Below are 18,520 nucleotides of genomic sequence, written 5' to 3'. Positions count from 1 at the left end.
CCCTTGACCCCGAGGTTTGAAGCTTTGGCTTCTTTGCAGCACAGAGGAACACAAGGGCTGCTCCAAGTTATCCTGGCAATATTCCCTTTCTAGCAAAAGATTCTGGGCATGGAAGTGCAGAGCCTAAAGTCATCTGGCTGCCTACACCTGCACAGGTGAAGGCCCAGACTGCCAGAACCAGCTCTTCCCAACACAAAACTCACTCATGCTTCTTGAGCTGCCACAACACCACACAGAAGGTATTTAAAGCTGGAACTATTTTTTTTAAATCCAAAAAACCTCCCTTTGAGAGTCCCAGGACACAGCCAAAGCCTGCAGAGAAGTAAGTCCTCATCTGCTCAGCCTTACAGGGCTGAAGCCTAAGGAAGGTCACTTCCAGTTCCTGGGGAAAGGACAAAGAGTGGAATTGTGCTACACAGCCAGTAAAGGCACTGAAATGTCCCCCCTCTATGACAAACTGACATCACTGAACTAATTTTCTTGGTGACCTTATCTAAATTAGTCAGAGAATATCCACTGTGATTTATGTTCAGTTGCAATTAAACCCTTTGATGCCTTCTAATTAAATCTGTGAAGATTAATTCCTATCCAGTTCTTTTGATTTCTCCTTAAATAAAAGATAAAACCTGAAATGAATTTTATTCTTCAGAGGGGAGGGGGCAGTTGAACCAGGGCTTGTCTTCCTTTTTGCCCCCAAATTACACCTCCACTTTCTCTCTCACCCACTGCTAATTTACCTCTGCTCCAGAGAGCTCTAGTCCTCTCCCTTTTTATCCCCAATAAAACATAATATGCTGTTATTTTTTCAATAATATTCACCATAATGACATGTATTTTATGCTAAAAATAATCCTTCACTACATCACAACTAGTTTTCCTGCTTGTGGCCCATCCTGCTGGACCTTTGTTCTCTGACATGTCTTGTATATGGGCTTTGACAGGGCAAGCAATGTGATTATAGCTCTGTAACAAGAGCCAAGGCAAGATTAAATCCTTTCAGTTCACATCAGGGACTTTCAGGTTTCTTGGGTTGTTTTGTGGAGGGGTTTTTTTGAACAACAAAAAAAAAAAAAAAAAAAAAAAAAAAAAAAAAAAGAGGTGCACTGCAAAGCAAAGAGCCCCACCGAATTAGGTGACACGTTCAGACACCCAACACAGCGAGGAGCTGAGCTGGGACACAGCCAGGGAAAAGCTTGTTAAAACAGCTTCTCCCCCTTTCTGAAACCCTTTGGAGAGCGTGCGGTTCGCTGGGATTCCAGCCCCGCAAAATCCCAAATCCAGAAATCCTTTGCCAGCGCTGTGATTTATGGTGCTGCTAATGATTCCTCTCCACAAAGTTCCTCTAAAAGGTTACTGGAGACCGTCTGCTCTGCTGAACGCCTTCCTTAGGCTGGAAGGGAAAGTCCACGGCCTGTTAAACTTAAATTTTCCTTTGCAGTTCACCTTTCTGGGGGCCACATTCCACAGCAGCGTTGCCCCGTTTGAGTCCCTGTCCCTGGGCATTCCCGGGTTTGCTGGGGGTGCGTTCTGTCCGTGCTCCACGGCACTCCTTCATTCCTTGAAGAATGCATTTTGTACCGACTCAGTGTCACATTTATTAAGCCCCTGCTTCCCCCCTGCAGGCAACTACGACTGTGTGAGGAGCAGCCTCCGTGGGACGGGGGCACAGCCCTTGCCCTCCGCCCCCGACGTCAGGCAGCTCGTGGCCCTGTATGGAATATTGCCCTTAGGTAAGAGCACAGCAATTCCTGGAGGGAAAAACACGGTGGCTTTGCTTCCTGGCAGAAACAGGCATCTTTACTGGCTCTGACAGGGCTTGATTAGTCGCAATCTGAACCGTTTGCAGTCTAATTGTTTTTCAATTAAGCTTTCTCAGCGAAGGCCATATCATTTTAACAGTGCATAAAGGAGTGTGCACGGTCAGGTATTGCCTCTCCATCCCATCCCTGTTTGCATGGCAACAGTTTGTGAATGGCAGCACGTAAAAGGAAATCACTTGGGGAAGATAATAGCTGAAACAAGCTCCAGTGATCAAAATTAATCAAGTTAAGGGAAGGGCTAAGGTTGCAATTTACCTTTTACAAGCTGGCTCGTGTTACTCAGTGCTGCACAATGCAATCATTGAAGGAATTAGTCTGAATCCATTCTGTACCTCGCAGAGTACACTTGTAAATGCCCTTTCAGTTTTAATGCCAGACTTAGCCAATATCTAACAAGGCTTTGCTAGGTCAGGTTGTTTGCTTTTAATGCAAAATCTATCCCATATTTTACTTGGGAATGGCATTAAGCCAAACTCCAGTGATTGCAAGAAGTGCCTGTCTCAAGGACCTTTACTGGATATTTTGCTTGCATCCTTTTCCATTCCCGACTGGATTTTTCAGCCTCTACTCAATACTTCACTTGCACCCTTCTCCATTCCTGTCTGGATTTCAGGGAGGTTTTAACTAGGCAAGTGCTCCCCGAGGCTGTCATTGTCTGCTCATCCCCTTTGCAGGGCAAAATAGCCAATGGCTCCCTGACTCCCATCCTGGCAAACACAGAGCTTCTGCTTTTCCCTCCCCTTTGCACAGCTTCCAACACCCAGAGCCCAGGCTGTTCTGTACCTGTGTGTTCTGAGGCTCTCCTGGGGCATTCCCTGGCTCCACATCCCCAGAGCAGCTCCGTGTGCCATGGAAAGCTCAGAGCAATAGCGTGGAGCTCTGGTTCATTCCTTTCAGGGAGGTACAAGTGCTCCTGCTGTCCTGCAGCTCCATCTGAAGAGCCAGGCTAACAAACAGGATTCTAACAGCACCTTTCTTCAACCTGGGCGGGGTCCTTCCCACCCAAAACACCCTCAGCTGGTTTGGGGTAAGCCCTCAGGGGTTGGCTGCAAGTTTGACCACAGTCAGCTGAGGGAGCTCAGCAGTTCTCCCTGTCTGCACAAGGCAATGTGGTGTCTCACACAGTCCATAACTCCTCCAAGGTTATGTTTTAGCATCATCTAATCTAGGGAAATCAAGCCCCAAGACATCCCCTGAGGCAGGAACTAAAAGAACCCACACATTTTCAGCCATTTATACAATTGGTAAAAATTCTAGGGAGAGGAGACCCTGGACTAGTTAAACAAACAAAAGGTATTGGCAACAGCAGTTTGGAAAATGCCTTTGAGTGGAAAAAAGGTATTATGAGAGCCAAAAAAGGGTACAGGAATGGCTTCACCTTTGGGATGCTATGTTATGGGTGACATTTTACTTAATTGGTCTCCAAATTAGTTCATCATTATATAATTGTGTGTTGTAGAAGTGAAAGTTTCTCTCAAAATAGTCACTTGATGGCAAGGAAAGCCCCAGCTTAAATGGCATTAAGAAAATTATAAGCAGCTGAAAAGAGAAATAATAGTAGAAGATATACTTCATCTTTAACCACAGAGGAGTCTGCTGCTCCCCTCGTAATAAATCTATGTGTAATAGTAATAGATTGGTATGGAATGACCAAATATTAATAAAGCCTGGGTGGCTGACAACTTCACTACATCCTGGACCGTGCTGCAATAATGGCATTCATCTCTGCACTCCCACTGTCATTTATTTGGGACATTAAAGCATTAGCACACAGAGAGGCAGCCTGATTGGATTTGTTTTAAATACCATCCTTACCCAGCTGTCCCCCTGAACCCAGAGCAGCTTTCCAGGCTAAGCCATGGGTTCCCTCTGCTACCCATCACCTTTGGGGCCAATTTCCCCCCCAGTGTGGGGGACACCAGTCTCAGAGACCCTCAGAAGCAGTGGGAGCTCATGCAGATTTTCATTATTGTAACCACCACCACTGCTGGCACAGGACATTTTTAGACAGAGGTAGTGATGTTATTGAACTACCAGTGGGCATGGATAAAGTATTTAACATTCCCTGCTTCTTCCACTTCTGGAGGTTCACCTGTCCCTAATTCACACAGTGACAGCTGCAGGAAAGACAAGTTCCATCACCATCTGTCTGTGGTTGTGTTTTCCCAACACTGGCATTTCTGCTGGGCCTTCCCAGACGATGGATCATGTTCCCCACAGCCCAGGATGAATTTACCTGGAGCAGGCACAGAGACAGATTTAGAAATGCTGAGCAGTCATTGCTGTGGGCGCAGCAAGGGAAGCACAGCAACCCTGGCACTCCCTGAATGAACCAAAGAGAACAGAATGATCCTCCTCCTCTGAGCAGATACATCATCCCTGCACTGCAACATCCCCCTGCCACATTCCAGAGTAGGGAATAACACTGACTCCTCTGCAGGTGAGCCTAGGTGTGCTCAGCAGTGAAGGATTTTAGAGCACACTCAGCCTAAGTGACAAAGTCTCCAGTACTCACTGAACAGCAGTAACATAAAAGAGGAAAAATTACCCCCAAAAAGGGAGGTGAAGGCAGAAGTCAAAAGAGAAAAATCCTTCTTTTAGCTCACATTGATTTAGAGCTGAATTTTGCCCATCAGAAGGTACAAATAAGGGACATTAAATCCACTGGGGACACAGCTCTGGTTGTACAGAACTGAACTCAAGAGCACACGTGCCACAGTGAGGAAACAATTAATTCACATTATAAATTATTTATGGTGAATAAAAAAGGAAGAATCATTCCTTTACCTTTATAGCAGACTCAAATGAAAGCAATTACAGTGCCTTATGACTTTTTACAGGTTCCCAAATGGTCCATGAGAATGCTCCCTTGGTGAAATCCGTGTTACTGGCTGGACCCGCTGGTGTTGGAAAGAAAATGTTGGTCCATGCTATCTGCACAGAAACAGGAGCCAACCTCTTCAACTTATCTCCTTCCAACGTTGCTGGGAAATACCCAGGCAGGGAGGGCCTGCTAATGATGCTTCATATGGTTCTCAAGGTATTGTGTCTTGGGGGGTTCTCTACAAAGCTCTTTCATGGGACAAACAGGGAATGAAATTGTAGTTTCTCCATACTGAGGAACATACACACCTTGGGCAAAGCTGCTCAAGGTCCAAAGGGCTGCCAACTCAATTTAGAATTCCCTCCCTGCCTTCAAGTGTTCAAAACATCAGCAGGAATTTCTTCACAGAAAGGGTTGTTAAACATTGGCATGAACTGCCCAGGGAGGTTTGGAGTGCCCACCCCTGGAGGTGTCCCAGGAAGGCCTGGCCGTGGCACTCAGTGCTCTGGGCTGGGGGACAAGGTGGGCATCGGGCACAGGAGGGACTCAGTCTCAGAGGTCTTTTCCAGCCTAAAGGATTCTGTGAAACCACTTGTTGACAGGCAGTGTGTGAACCTCTGCAGAGGATTTGCTGCCCCTGGAGAAATCACTTGGAGCAGCCATATTTTTCACATTAACATTTTTGTGAGCTTTGTGTTACCTTGAATATGAAAAGCATCACAGATAAAGAAAATTCTGTTCTCTGTTTATATGCACATCAGCCAGGAATGCTTGTCATGCAGCATTTAATCAAATGCTGGGCTGGGGGTGGTCAGAAATTTCCTCTCTGGGACTGCTGCTGCACAAGAACTCTCTCCCCTGTACTGCTCTCTGTTTACCTATCAGCAAGCTTTTCAAAAGAAGGAATCCTAGTTCAGGATTACAGGAACAGCAATTTATGAGAAGTCTGGAAATGAAAGAAGGTGTATGAACTGTGAAGGACATATCCCAAACTCTCTTCAGGAGAAGAAAAAAAAACAAAACAAGGCACTATCCTGGCAGGCTTTCTTCCACATTTTAAGTCCTCAGCATTTCTGCTACAGAAGGAAGCTGGTAAATATTTCCAGACCAAACAACCACAGCACATACACTAGTAAAAGCCAAATGCAATAATTTTCCAGTGCCAGAGGCCTACTAAAATTGGCTTTGCCTGGGATTTATCAGATTTATTCTATTAAATCCAGTGTTACAGCAGACTTTGTGACAGGTGCCTCCATCCCCAGAAAGGACATGTTTCACAGCTAAAAGCAAATCAATGTCCAAGGCCCAGGTCAGAGCAGTGCCCAGGGAAGAGTGACAGTGCTGTGATCAGGCACCTCTGATGCTGCAGCACCAACACTGGACCTGGCACTCCCTGACAGGAGTTAGTACCCTTAGGCTAAGCTCATACTCCCTCTCCTCTGCCCATTTCACCCTTCACCGTTTTGTTTCTCTGCCCTCATCAATGGCAAAGCTCATTTCTGGCTGCAGGCACAGCACACACTGTCTTTGCTATAACATAGTCCCAGCTATAGCATAACACCTTTAAGCACAGGAGAAAGGAGGGCAGTCTTTTTACTCCTGGAGAAGGTTCCAGATGAAGACAATAAGGGAGTTTTTTTTATCATACATATAATATATGCAATAATTGGAACATATCTAAAATGTGTGTGTCTATCTATACATATTGATAGATAAGTATACACACACACACATCATGTACATATGCATATCTAAAGCCTTACATTTTTCCACATTACTTAAAAAGAAATGGAAACCTTATGCAACCCCTCCCCAAAATCACAGGGAGCAGTCCAAGTTGATTTCTCTCCTTCTCTCTTGCAAAAGAAGCGATGACACTTGGGTGAACCTCCGTGAGTTACTGGGGTGGAAGTTGCTCACAGTCAATCATGTGGAATAAGGGCTGTCCAGGCACTTGCTTATCAAAAGGTGACTTGTTCCAGCTGTAACAGCAGCACTGCTTCAAACTCTGCTCCTTTAACAGCACAGCACAGTCTCCCTTTCCAAGGAATACATCCTCTGCAGGCTCAGTTCCTCCCTGGGAGGGTGGGGAGGCCCTGGCACAGGGTGCCCAGAGAAGCTGTGGCTGCCCCTGGATCCCTGGAAGTGTCCAAGGCCAGGTTGGACAGGGTTTGGAGCACCCTGGGCTAGTGGAAGGTGTCCCTGCCCATGGCAGGGGGTGGCACTGGACGGTCTATAAGGTCCCTTCCCACCCAAGCCAGCCTATATTTCTGTGACACAGCACTGGCCTGTCTTAGCACCATTGAAAGCAACTGTGTTCCATTTCCATTCCCAGTTCCTCTGGTTGTTTCCCCTCTCCCTACCACCTTCTGTCCCCATGACTGAGCCACCAATATGTCCAATCTGCTGCTGATTTCAACTCAGATTCTGTAGGTTCTCAGAGCCAGGCTGGAAACAATTCTCCATCCACAGACTCTCTGCAGTTACAATCCACCTTTGTTTATTCTCGACAATGCCAAATGTGCCTCATTTCCCTGTCTCTGGTCCTCAAGTCCCTGCCACAACCATCCCCTCCATTTGTTCTGCCATCAGCTCCTGCTTCCTTACAACATCCAGTGCTCCCACCCAGTATGATATTCCTGCAGCTGGGATGGAGCAATTCCATGCAACAGCAAAGAGGACCAGGCTGTACCAAGCAGACATCAGCTTTGCAGGAAAGATGGTGGGGGGGGGGTCTTCAGGACAGCAAGTTGAACACGAGTCAGCAGTGTGTCCATGCAGAAGTAACTCATCCAAATACTGGCCTGTATCAGCAAGACTAGTCAACCTCAAAGTAACTGTTCCCTGTTATTTGGCAGTTATGAGACCACAACTGACACTGTGTTCAATACTGGGCTACCCTGTTACAAGACAGGCACTGACAGGGAGGTCCAGGGAGATAGGGGGGCTGGAGCAATGGGACAAGCTGGACAAATCCAGTTGTGGGAGTCTAACTGCTTTTTTCAGGGGCCTCATGGGATAATACGGAGAACAGAGCCAGACTTTTCCCAGAGGTGCATAACCACAGGACAAGAGGCAACAGACTAGTTGCAACAAGGAAAATTGTTTATATATTGAGGAAAAAGATTTAGGAGGAATACATTCCTGATTTACAGGAATTTACAAACACAGGGACAACACAAACTGAAAACAAATTCCTTGAGGGGGAAAACTGAACAGTGGTACTTGCCCCCCAGAAAGTTTGTTTTCTACCATGGTACAAAAAGTCTGGAGTAAACGTATTTGGATTGTTGTGAGACTACACTATACAGTGTCACCTGTGGCAGACAAGCCATGGGAGCAGTTGGTACTTTGCAGCAGACATGTATTTAATATTCCCAGCTCTCAGTACGTCTGACACACCCCAGTGCTCCTCCTTAGAGTGCCCTGCGTGCACACGATCACTGAAAATTCACCATCATCACACACTTCTGGTCAGGTTTTTGGGAAACAGCAACTGTGACTGTTGTCAAGCAACTTTCTACTCCAGCTTCCCAGAACTGCCTTTATAGGGAGTTAGCCAAGCAGAACACAGCCCTTCCACTTAAAGCTGTAAGTGACTGACAGGAAACGTGACAGTTCTTTCTCCGTTATCTTACGACCCACGTAACCACCCTTAAACACCAGGATTCAGTAAATAAGGATTAATGGTGCTCTGCGATAAGGTGAAGTCACCTTGCACTTTTGATTACCTGTCACATCTGCAAACAACAGAGTTTCTGTAATGAAAGGAAACTCTGGAGAGCATAAAATGACCATTAGGAAGTTTCCCTTCCATAACTGAGTGTTGGCTGCTGGCCATCGTTTCGTGCGAGACACCCTAAACAAGTGAATAGCACTGGGGAAAAAATGAAACTTTAATTTGTTTCAGATGCGAGAGCCAAATTCTTTTTGACCCCCCTCCCTTATTTTGGGGAGGAGACTTGAAAGAGACACACCAGCCCTGACCCAGGGGAGGCTTGTGTGCTCCTCAAGGCAGGCATTTCAATGTGGTACGGAGGAAATGACTTCTCATAACAGACCAGGAAAACACCAACATTTCAATCTCCCTATTCAAAGGAAATGTAAGGGAGATTGATATTGAATAGGAAAACCATTGAAAGAGGCTGCAAACTCCAAGCCTGAGCACTTGTGTTTTCCATAAAGACACGGCAACGCCTGCCAGGTCAGCTCTGCTCCGGAGTGAAAGGAGAGGGTCTGTCCCTAACACAGAAGCGCTTCCCAGCAGTCCCCAAAACAAAACTCATCCTTCAAGCGTGAACCAAACGTGCTGGAATATTTCAATTAAGCCCCATTTCCCAGCCTGAGCTCAGCAGAGCTCTCTGCCAGCTTGTACCAAGCAATGGCTCGGCTCTCCCCTGTTCCCATAAAACACCACTGAGGAGCAATGGTTCATATAAAAGATGCAAAGAAGGGTAGTGAAGGATGCATAGAAACAAAATCAAACCCAGAAAGGATCGAGGAGAGAGGGTAGAATGCATGACTCCATGACATAAAAGCGTAAAAATGCAGGTAGTTCATGAGCCTTAACTGCAAGGCAATAAAAATGACAAGCACTGCAATAAGGCAGCCATGGGGTTAATCACTAACAGAGGGAGAAAACCCCTCTCAGGGGCTTCATCCCCCTCCACCAGGGCCACAGCAGCACACAGAGCACATTGTACCCAAAGCACACATGGGAAAGTGTTATTAGTGCAACACTGACCAGGCTAAAAGGTTGGGGAAGAGGTGGCCAGGAGGAAATACCAGCAGGGCAGCCATGGATGTGTTTCAGCAGCTCAGGGTGTGCTGTGCAGCTGCCCCAAGGAGCCAGGGCTTCTACAGAGCAGCAAACTGCACAAATATCCAACACCATCAGTGTTGGGGGACTCTTATCAGGCTGTTTGGTTATGCTGTTTAGCAAGTCAGAGGTGACTATTCAAGTGTTATACCAAAAAAGGAACATGATGGAATTTATTTAAGATTAAATGATACGATCCCAGTGTTTAGAAGCAACACAATTTAAGTCTGCCATGATTTTTTTCCCCCCCACTGCATCAGGTTCATTTGTTCACAACCAATGCTGTGTTGTCCCTTCAGATAGGTCATTTTTCTGGCAGTCTGAAGAACCAGGCACAGCTTACTCTGGTACAGTGACACAAGTCTGTGTGTTTAGCATTCCCATGCCACACAGGACTTCCATTACAGTTGAAATTTAGGAACAGTACAGTCAGTCTTTCTTTTCAGGCATCCAGAACAATTCTTTTCTCCTGGAGCAGCTCAGCCTGCTGGAATCCTTAGACCCTTGTAGTGTTAAATATCACCAGTACTCAAACTTCCAGTGTTATTTCTGTGAGAAAGCAGCTTTACACTGATAAAAATTAAAGTCATCCTGTTGGAAGACAGTATCCATAGTCATTATCTGCCTAACAAACCCGAATACAGTGGCATCATCACTGCAGCACTGGAATATTTACCTGGTGAGACTCCCACTGATAAGGTCTGATCACAGGTTGCAGCATTTTGCTGCTCAGAAGCACTTCTGGGTGTATAAACTACAGGACACTGAGCAGTTTTCAGCTGTAACTTGAGCTTCCAAAAATTCTTGGGCTTTTTTTAAAAATCCCATCAAATCCTTCATGTTTGGAGGAGCCCTGTGCACATGTGCTGGGCAAGAATCAGATTTCTGCATTTTCAAGTGCAACAATTAAACTGTTAAACTCTGGCTCTCGAGTTTGGAAAGTTTAACCCAAGGCTTTCAAAAGTGCTGTTTGATCTTTGATGACTGTTGACAGGCAGTGGGACGAGAGGGTGGGGGTTTTTATCCATAATGATTTTCCTGAGGAGCAAATCTCAGTGTGGTATTAGAAGGGTTAAGGAGCCATCTGCTGGCAGCTCCAACAAATTGTGGAATTGCAGCAAAGCCAATAAAATTTCAATTACAAATTAATTATGTACAGTGCATTTAATTATCCATGGATTCAAACTGTCCATGGATAATTCAGATGAAGCACTTTCACAGGGGGATACACAGCCTGCTATGTATCTGCCAACAATTTAAATGAGATGCCAGTGGATTCTGGGTGTCTGATCAGTCTTTAAAATAGGAAACAGTCAGGCCCAAACACAGTGTGTTGAATTTGGTCATATTAATGTCTATCAACACAGAAAAATCATAGAATCACAGATTGGTTTGGGTTGGGAGGGTCCTTGGAAGCTCATCTCGTGCCACCCGCTGCCATGGGCAGGGACACCTTCCACTAGCCCAGGTTGCTCCAAGCCCTGTCCAACCTGGCCTTGGGCACTTCCAGGGGTGGGGCAGCCACAGCTTCCCTGGGCAACAAATATATACAGACCACTTTATACATTTAGATCTTTGCCTCAAAACAGAAAACACAGGAAATTCTCTCTCTAAGACCTGAGATTGAGGATATTCGTTATATTTCCACTTAGGGGGACAAAAAAAGATGACAGGTATGAAATAGCAAGTATTCTTCCTTAAAAGTTAAAATGAGAGTCTAGTCTGATGTAAAACTTCAGGCTGCATTTGAGAGGGCTGCTAACCACAGAAACCATCTCAGAGCCCAACAAGGGATACCTGCACCTCCCTGCCCGTGGTGGCCCCACCGAAAGGACATGGTTCCCTTTGAAGTGCACAAGCAGAGTTCAACCCCTGCCAACAGCTTTTATGGACTTTATAACCTTCCAGCCCATCACATCCCACTGCAGCATCACACACAGGCACTGACCAGGCTCCCCAGGGCAGTGTCACAGCCCCAAGGCTGCCAGAGCTCCAGGAGCGTTTGGACAATGTCCCTAGGGACCGGGTGGGATTGTTGGGCTGTCCTGGGCAGGGCCAGGAGCTGGACTCCATGATCCTTGGGGGTTCCCTCCAGCTCAGAGTATGCTATGGTTCCATGAGAACAGCTGTGTGGCTCCCCAAGTGTGATCCAGCTGCACCACCCACACAAAGCAGAGACACCAGAAGGGGACTGTTCTCTCTCGGAAGCAAAGGCACAGGAAAGGGGACCCTTGTCAGCAGCAGGGTCACAACCACAAAGTGTGGAGAAAGCACCCCAATAACGGGGGTGGTAGTGAGTGCACACAGTGTGTAATCTTGAGCAGGCACCAATCACCCAGCTCAAACCTCGCCAGGAGGAAAGGCTGGATTCAAGGAGAACAGTCTCCCACTGCCTCATCTCCCTCCCTCCTGTCATCCTCTCCAAGCAGGCACAGAGCAAGAGCGAAAAATGGTTGTTATCTTATGTTTCAGGAGGTAAAAGTCACCATCAGGAACATCAGAAAGCCCCAGCTGATAATCCATCCATTAGCAGTGCCAGGTTCAGTACAGGGCTCTGAGTCAGAGCTCCCACACATCACAGTCTGTGCACAAAATGCAAGTGCAGTTCTTTAAGAAACTGTGGGTTTCTTTCCACAACTTAAAACTACACCCGTATTTTTCTTTCTGAGTCTTAATTCCACCAAAATATCACTTATCCCATCTCTGCCATATGATCTGCCACCACATTATATTTCTTTCCTCATCTGTCTCCAAGCCTGTTTACAGACATCCAGAGCAGACAATTCACCTGCAAGTGCAAGTCAGTAGGACTGGCTCATATTTTCCCCAGGTGTCCCAGCCAGAAAATCCAAGTCCAAAGCTGCTGCACAGCTCAGTTCAAGTTCCCAGACTCTGCAGGTGTAGAGGAATGTGTGGAGACTTGGGAATGTGCTAAACATACCCCTGGAAATAGCTAAATAGGAGATAGATGGAACAGCACCTGGCCTTAAAATGGCAGGTATTACTGCTGTACAGTTTTAATCTGCCATTTATTTCCAGTTTGTGTGCTCAGTACACTCCAAGAAGTTGTTACCCTTCAAGCTGTACGTGCAGAAAAACATTCACGGAATCGTCTAGTCCAAACAGAAACCAGTTTCTGCAGTATTTTCATATTATCTTTTGTGATACCTTGGTTTTATTTTTAAGTGCTCATTACTAGCAGTAAATATTTGTATTCCTGCCTTCCAACATTCTCAATGCACAGGAAAGACAGAGGCTGGTTGGAGAGAGTCCAGAGGAGGCCAAGTTGATGAGAGGAGTGGAGCACCTCTGCTATGAGGAAAGGCTGGAAGAATTGAGACTGTTCAGCCTGGAGAAGAGAAGGCTCTGGGGTCACCCAATTGTGGCCTTCCAGGACCTGAAGGAGCTACAAGAAAGATGGGGAGAGACTATTTCCAAAGACCTGGAGTGACAGGACACAGGGAATGGCTTCCCACTGCCAGAGGGCAGGGTTAGATGGGATACTGAGAAGGAATTCTCCCCTGGGAGGGTGGGGAGGCCCTGGCACAGGTTGCCCAGAGCAGCTGTGGCTGCCCCATCCCTGGAAGTGTCCAAGGCCAGCCTAGACGGGGCTTGGAGCAACCTGGGCTAGCGGAAGGTGTCCCTGCCCATGGCAGGGGGTGGGATGAGCTTTAAGGTCCATCCCAACCCAAACTGTTCTCTGATTCTATAATTCAACTGTTGTGAACATGGAGGTATCACTTGATGTACTCTGGGACTGACAAGTGACCATAAATAAAGCATCACTTGCTGAAGATGGCATTGTTTCCACTTCATCCCATCACCAGCACAGCAAACAAGTTTAACAGCCTCATCTGCCATTCTTTTCCCCGTCTTAAATCCATTTTTACTGTGCAGACACACACACTTGGTGCTTTTGAAACACATCCATAAAAACGAGCCGCGGTGCTGTGAAAAACGACGTTCACAACTTAATCCTTCCTGCGCTGTCAATCAGACAGGAGCTCTGATGTACACAGCCTATCGATTTTGTCAGCTCCCTTCCTGGAAGCAGCAGTTTCAACTAGAGGGAATAAAACAAAAAAAGGCAGGACAGAAGAATGCTCTTGCTCGCTCTCTCTCTCTCGTTACCCGTTGACTCCTCGAGCCATCACTTTTGTTGCTGAGCAAACTAACGCGGCTCCGAGAGCCGCTGGGAAGTGATTAAAATTTGGCAGCAGAATGTCTAAACCACGGGCGTTTCTATAGCAATGGGGAGGAGTGCAGGATGTGGAAAAGCCTGTAGCATTGCTGCCATCCTGCTGTGAACCAGGGGTATAGTGCCTCCAACTTTGGAGCCAGAGAACCCACGGGCAGACACCCCCCTCCAAATGTAACAGCTCCTGGGTTAATTCCTGGGCTAACTGCGAGTTAAATGCTGGGGTTTAAACCAGACCATTGCATACCAGCCTGTTTTGTCTGAAGATTAGTACCCTCATCTCTCATGCTACAGCAGTGTCTTGCCTAGCTCTCCCATCCTTATCACCCTTGGAAAACCAGGGTGGGATCCCACAGTCAGCCTAAAGCTGCTGGCAGACCATCATTTGCCACTGAACTCCAAATCCAGGCTTCCCTTTGCAGAACTGCAACTGAATTGGGGTTGAGAAATGAAAGATAAGCATGGCAGACAAAATGATCTATTTTGGGGTGGGTTCTTAATGTTAATTCCCAGCTAGGAAGGGTTTGGTTTGCCAAGGCTGCTGAGCAGAGCCGGTTCTATCCATGAGTGCTGAACACTCCTGGAAAAAAATACACCAGGCTAATTGAACTGCTGAAATATGGATTCAAAAGCATCATGATGGGCTCCCAGGTATGAAATTGTAGCCATTTTAATCAGCTTCCTGCCTTCTCTCCCCCATTTTCTCTCAGGTGGGAAAGGAATTGCAGCCTTCAGTCGTGTGGATTGGAGACACAGAGAAAATGTTTTCTAAAGCGGCACCGAAGGGAGAGGAAGAGGTGAGTGGCTCCTTTATTTCAGTGCAGATAATTTCTCCCGTTGCATTACATCCCACACAAAGGGACAAGTGAATTTCTTAGCTTAGCACATACCACTATGACCAGACCTGCCAAAGCTTGCCTGATAATACCTTGTCTCACTAACACTTTTTTTCCTCTTTTTAGAGAGTCTTGTGACTTCTTAAGAACCCCCAAGAGGTCACATTTCTCTCCTCCACATATCCTTGCTTTATTTAAAAATAGTCCAGTCACTGCTCATCAGTGCACTGAAAAGTAAAAGAGAATAATGGAGAATTTCAAAAAACGAGGCAAGAAGCTAAAAGTTAAGATGAGCTTAAATTGTTCAGCTCTATTAATTTGAGAAATTGGATGGAGCCAAAGTGAACAATAAAGTAACAAGGATAAATTTCCACTGCAAAAACAAAGAGCCTATATTAAATAGTTACATTTACAGATTATTTTCTTTGGGCTCCCCGGAGTCCTAATGCCATTGCCTCCATTCCTTCCTCTCTGGTGCATCTGCCCCACTAGAAGGAAAATTAAAGCACCATGTAATAGTCACAGCAACAAACCCACCACAGCAGGGAGTGAGTCACCCAAAATCCTGATTGCATTCATGTTGCCTGCAAAACATTTTGCTTTTAGAGCTCTATGAAAAACTGAACCTTTTTTCTGTACCTTTAGGCTGTGGGGTGGTCACAAGGCTGTATTTTGGAAGGACAACAGTGTCACCTTGGATGAGGCTGTTCCTCCTGCAAGGGCTGTGTGAGGGGATGGGTGTGCAGTGACTGATGTCCTTAGTGGTCCCCACAATGAGAAGGAGCCTTTCTCTTGGGCTCAAACCTTGACACCAAGTGCAGATGGGGATTAAGTTTAAGATTAGGGGCCAAAGATGGCCTGGGGTACTCATGATCCTTCTCAGCATGGAAAAAACTTCTTATCCCGCCCACCTCAGAGCCCAGGGTGTCACCTCTGGCCCTGCTATCACATCCCAAGACCTGTAGGTGTTCAACAAAAGGTCTCTTGCCTTGGTGGGAGTGGATGGCTCCGGGCTTGGAACCACTCATATCCAAACAACCACAGCACAACCAATATTTGGAGGAGAGAGCATGAAACTGGAGGGACAGGCAGAGGTAACTGGCAGTCTGGGGAGACTTCCTTAGGAGCACTAGGAATTAGGAGAGTCATAGAATGGTTTGGGGTGAAGGGACTTCAAAGCTCATCTCATTCATGGGCAGGGACACCTTCCACTAGCCCAGGCTGCTCCAAGCCCTGTCCAAGATGAGCTAAGCTCAGCCCTCAGAGGCCAAAGCTGCTCCTCCCGGTGTGACACATCTGCCACCGTGACTGAGAACCTGGTACAAAGCCTTCCATTCATCCAAAGCTCACTGGAAAAGAAGCCTATCTCCAGTTCTCCCCAAAGGATGCAAACCAGACGGAACATCAAACACATTATGGTAAATCCAGCTGCAGTTCAGCCACTCCTGCATAAACAGGGGGGTCACCTTCACAATTCACCCCACTTTCCTACGTGTAAAACTTTAAAATCAAGATTTCTATGGGCTGATCAACACGTGTTGTAACAAACTCCAGATCAGAAGGGATCCATAAATATAATTTGTCACCCAGAAAAGAAAAAGTTATAATTGCTGAGCATAAATTAGGACTTATTTTCACACCTTAGAGTGGAATAGGAGTCAGACAATAGTTTTAAAAATTCTCTGCATCTCCCACTAGAGCCAGGATTTATTCCAGAAGAAAACATACTGCAAGCTCAGAAAACACCAGGTCTCATATCTTCTATGAGTCATTGCAGTGAAATGGGATTCCTCTACCCCCCCAAACCTGAAATAATTTGATGATTCCAACTTTTCTATCCATACTGATGCCTTGAAGAACCTTTGTACTTCCTTCCAATACACAGGAACATAAGGAAAGCTTGAACTTATAAGTAGCAACAGGTATATAAATCATAGAGAGTAATTTGACTGGTAATAAAACATGTTAAAAACAAAGTAAATCCACATTTCAGTCACTGATATGACCAGATCTCCCTGACAGAGCAAAGGTGGCAATGTTGGCTAAAACTTCTAAGGTAGAACGTAGCAGCAACTCTACCCAAAAACTTGTGGGGTTTTTTGTTGATGTCCTATTTTCCATCCTCTGTAGCTTTCCCTTCAAAGAGCAGAGCTTTTTCTCCTTTACTGCAGCTGTCTGTCAGTGCAGACAAACAGAAAAATTGCAAAGAAAAATTGTACCAGCAATGTAAATTATTGCCTCTCATCTGAGAGGGTTTGCAGGACACAGTTGCTTCCTTACGAATGGTAAGAAAGACTGATCTAATACAGAACTTCTAGTTTTTCAGGGAGCTGCCTCCTATGTTGTCAAATATATTTTAAAATAAATAAATAAATAAATCATAAGGTGATCTAGAGAGTAAAGTTCTCAAGTGAGTGTTGGTGACTTGGATGTTAAGCCTCATTTTTTAAAAGAGGCTTCCAAGTGCTTGGGTTTCTCAGCTGCATGATCCTCACCCAGTTATTCACTTACAGCTTTCTTTGGTTAGGCTTCTCCAACCAATATTCACTTGAACATTACCAAATATAACTATCCAAGTTTTGCTCAGTACTCCTCTGTTCTGTAACTAGTAGTTAAATACGTGTTATAAAGTCAAGCAGTAATTTATTGCAAAGAACTTGTGTTCTCAGAGCCCCAGCGAGTTAAAAAACACTGCAAAAATGGGAGAGTTTATTTTCCCCATTTAAACCATGAGCAGGAGTCAGGAAACCGTAACCTCCAGGAGCTGGGAGGATTACAGACTAAGTTACAATTCTTCTACCTGTTAAGGTTCATCAGGTGTGCAGGTCCCTGCAATATTTCTCCTCGAACTGGAGATGAGGATTTCTTTCTTTAAATGAGTTGTTTCCTTCCTGCCTTTCAATTACACGACCACCCAGGAGTGCCTCAGAAATCACGGGTTCACCTGGCTTGGAGAAGGCAGGGTTATCCTGCTTGGATTGGTGTCTGCTCTGCTTGTACCAAATGCAGCTGGACTGCTACAGAAACCCCAAATCCTGTTATGGGCAGCACGTGCAGCTTCACCTCTAACTCCGAGCTGCCACAGCCAGTAACACCTCGTTCCTCCTTTTTGCTCCTTTACAAACTGCAGGCGAATTCCAAGCGGCTGGGGAAGATGCTGCCCCAGTTCCTGAAGGCTCTGAAACCAAAGGACAGAGTGCTGCTGGTGGGAACCACCACCCGGCCCTTCGAGGCCAATATTGGACCTTTCTGCAAAGTCTACCAGAAAATCATCCTGATTCCTGCACCTGACTACATGTCAAGATTTGGCAAGTATTTCCAGTCATCCTGGTGGTTACTGCTGCTGTTTAAAATCCATGCCTTTCTTGTCTGGTTATCCTCAGAACTGACCTTAAACTCAAGTCATACCCCTGGGTGCATCTCAATTCCTGAAAATTTAGGTTTAAGTCAATACAGGCTACCCCAAAGAGGAAATAATAAAAGTGGAAGCTGGGAGAAGAGTTTAAAACACTGTTCAGCAGTGATTAACATTTTTCCATGAGTTTAGAGTGCACCAAGTTCAGCCCGAGCCATTTTTCCCCTGTATGAAGAAGATCCTACTTCAGCACATATTTTCTATTTTAAGCCTTTTTCTTTTCTTTTTCTTTTTTTTTTTAACACCAGAGTTCTGAATTTCTGTTCCATACTCTAAACAACAGACTTTTGGGCCTCTCCCAAACAGACCCATGTCTGGAAGACTAAATTTTGTCACTATCGAATTCCATTTTTTTGTGCTTACAGATCACAAGGGAATTTGTAGAGGCATCCAAGATTTTGTATGTCTGGTCTATCAAATGTTTGCAGTGATAGACAGGCCCTCCCAAATTCTGACAGATTCACTAAGTGCCCCATCTACTGAGACTTAAAGCTTGTAGGAGAATCAGTTGCTTTTATTAGACCAATTTACAGAGCAAGAAAAAGAAGAACTTCTAGAAATGCAAATTGGTTTTCAGATTTTAATCACCTTCAAGTCTGCAATAGCTC

General features: G+C 45.7%; 1 protein-coding gene across 2 annotated transcripts in view; it reads left to right on the top strand.

Annotated features, from left to right (window-relative positions):
* Positions 1-18,520, top strand: part of IQCA1 (IQ motif containing with AAA domain 1) — a 106,373-nt gene that overhangs the window by 79,981 nt on the left and 7,872 nt on the right. For both annotated transcript variants that reach the window (XM_027735146.2, XM_027735145.2), the window contains 4 exons: positions 1,623-1,730; positions 4,661-4,860; positions 14,372-14,458; positions 17,628-17,805. In XM_027735146.2, coding sequence (XP_027590947.2) covers positions 1,623-1,730; positions 4,661-4,860; positions 14,372-14,458; positions 17,628-17,805 — 573 coding nt within the window. The remainder of the gene's footprint in view (positions 1-1,622; positions 1,731-4,660; positions 4,861-14,371; positions 14,459-17,627; positions 17,806-18,520) is intronic.

The sequence above is a fragment of the Pipra filicauda genome, unplaced genomic scaffold, assembly GCF_003945595.2.
Source record: "Pipra filicauda isolate LSUMZ 115617 unplaced genomic scaffold, ASM394559v2 scaffold282_size1924045_pilon, whole genome shotgun sequence".
Classification (NCBI taxonomy): domain Eukaryota; kingdom Metazoa; phylum Chordata; class Aves; order Passeriformes; family Pipridae; genus Pipra; species Pipra filicauda.
Note: the sequence above shows the minus strand (reverse complement) of the source record. Positions and strands in the feature narration are given on the sequence as shown.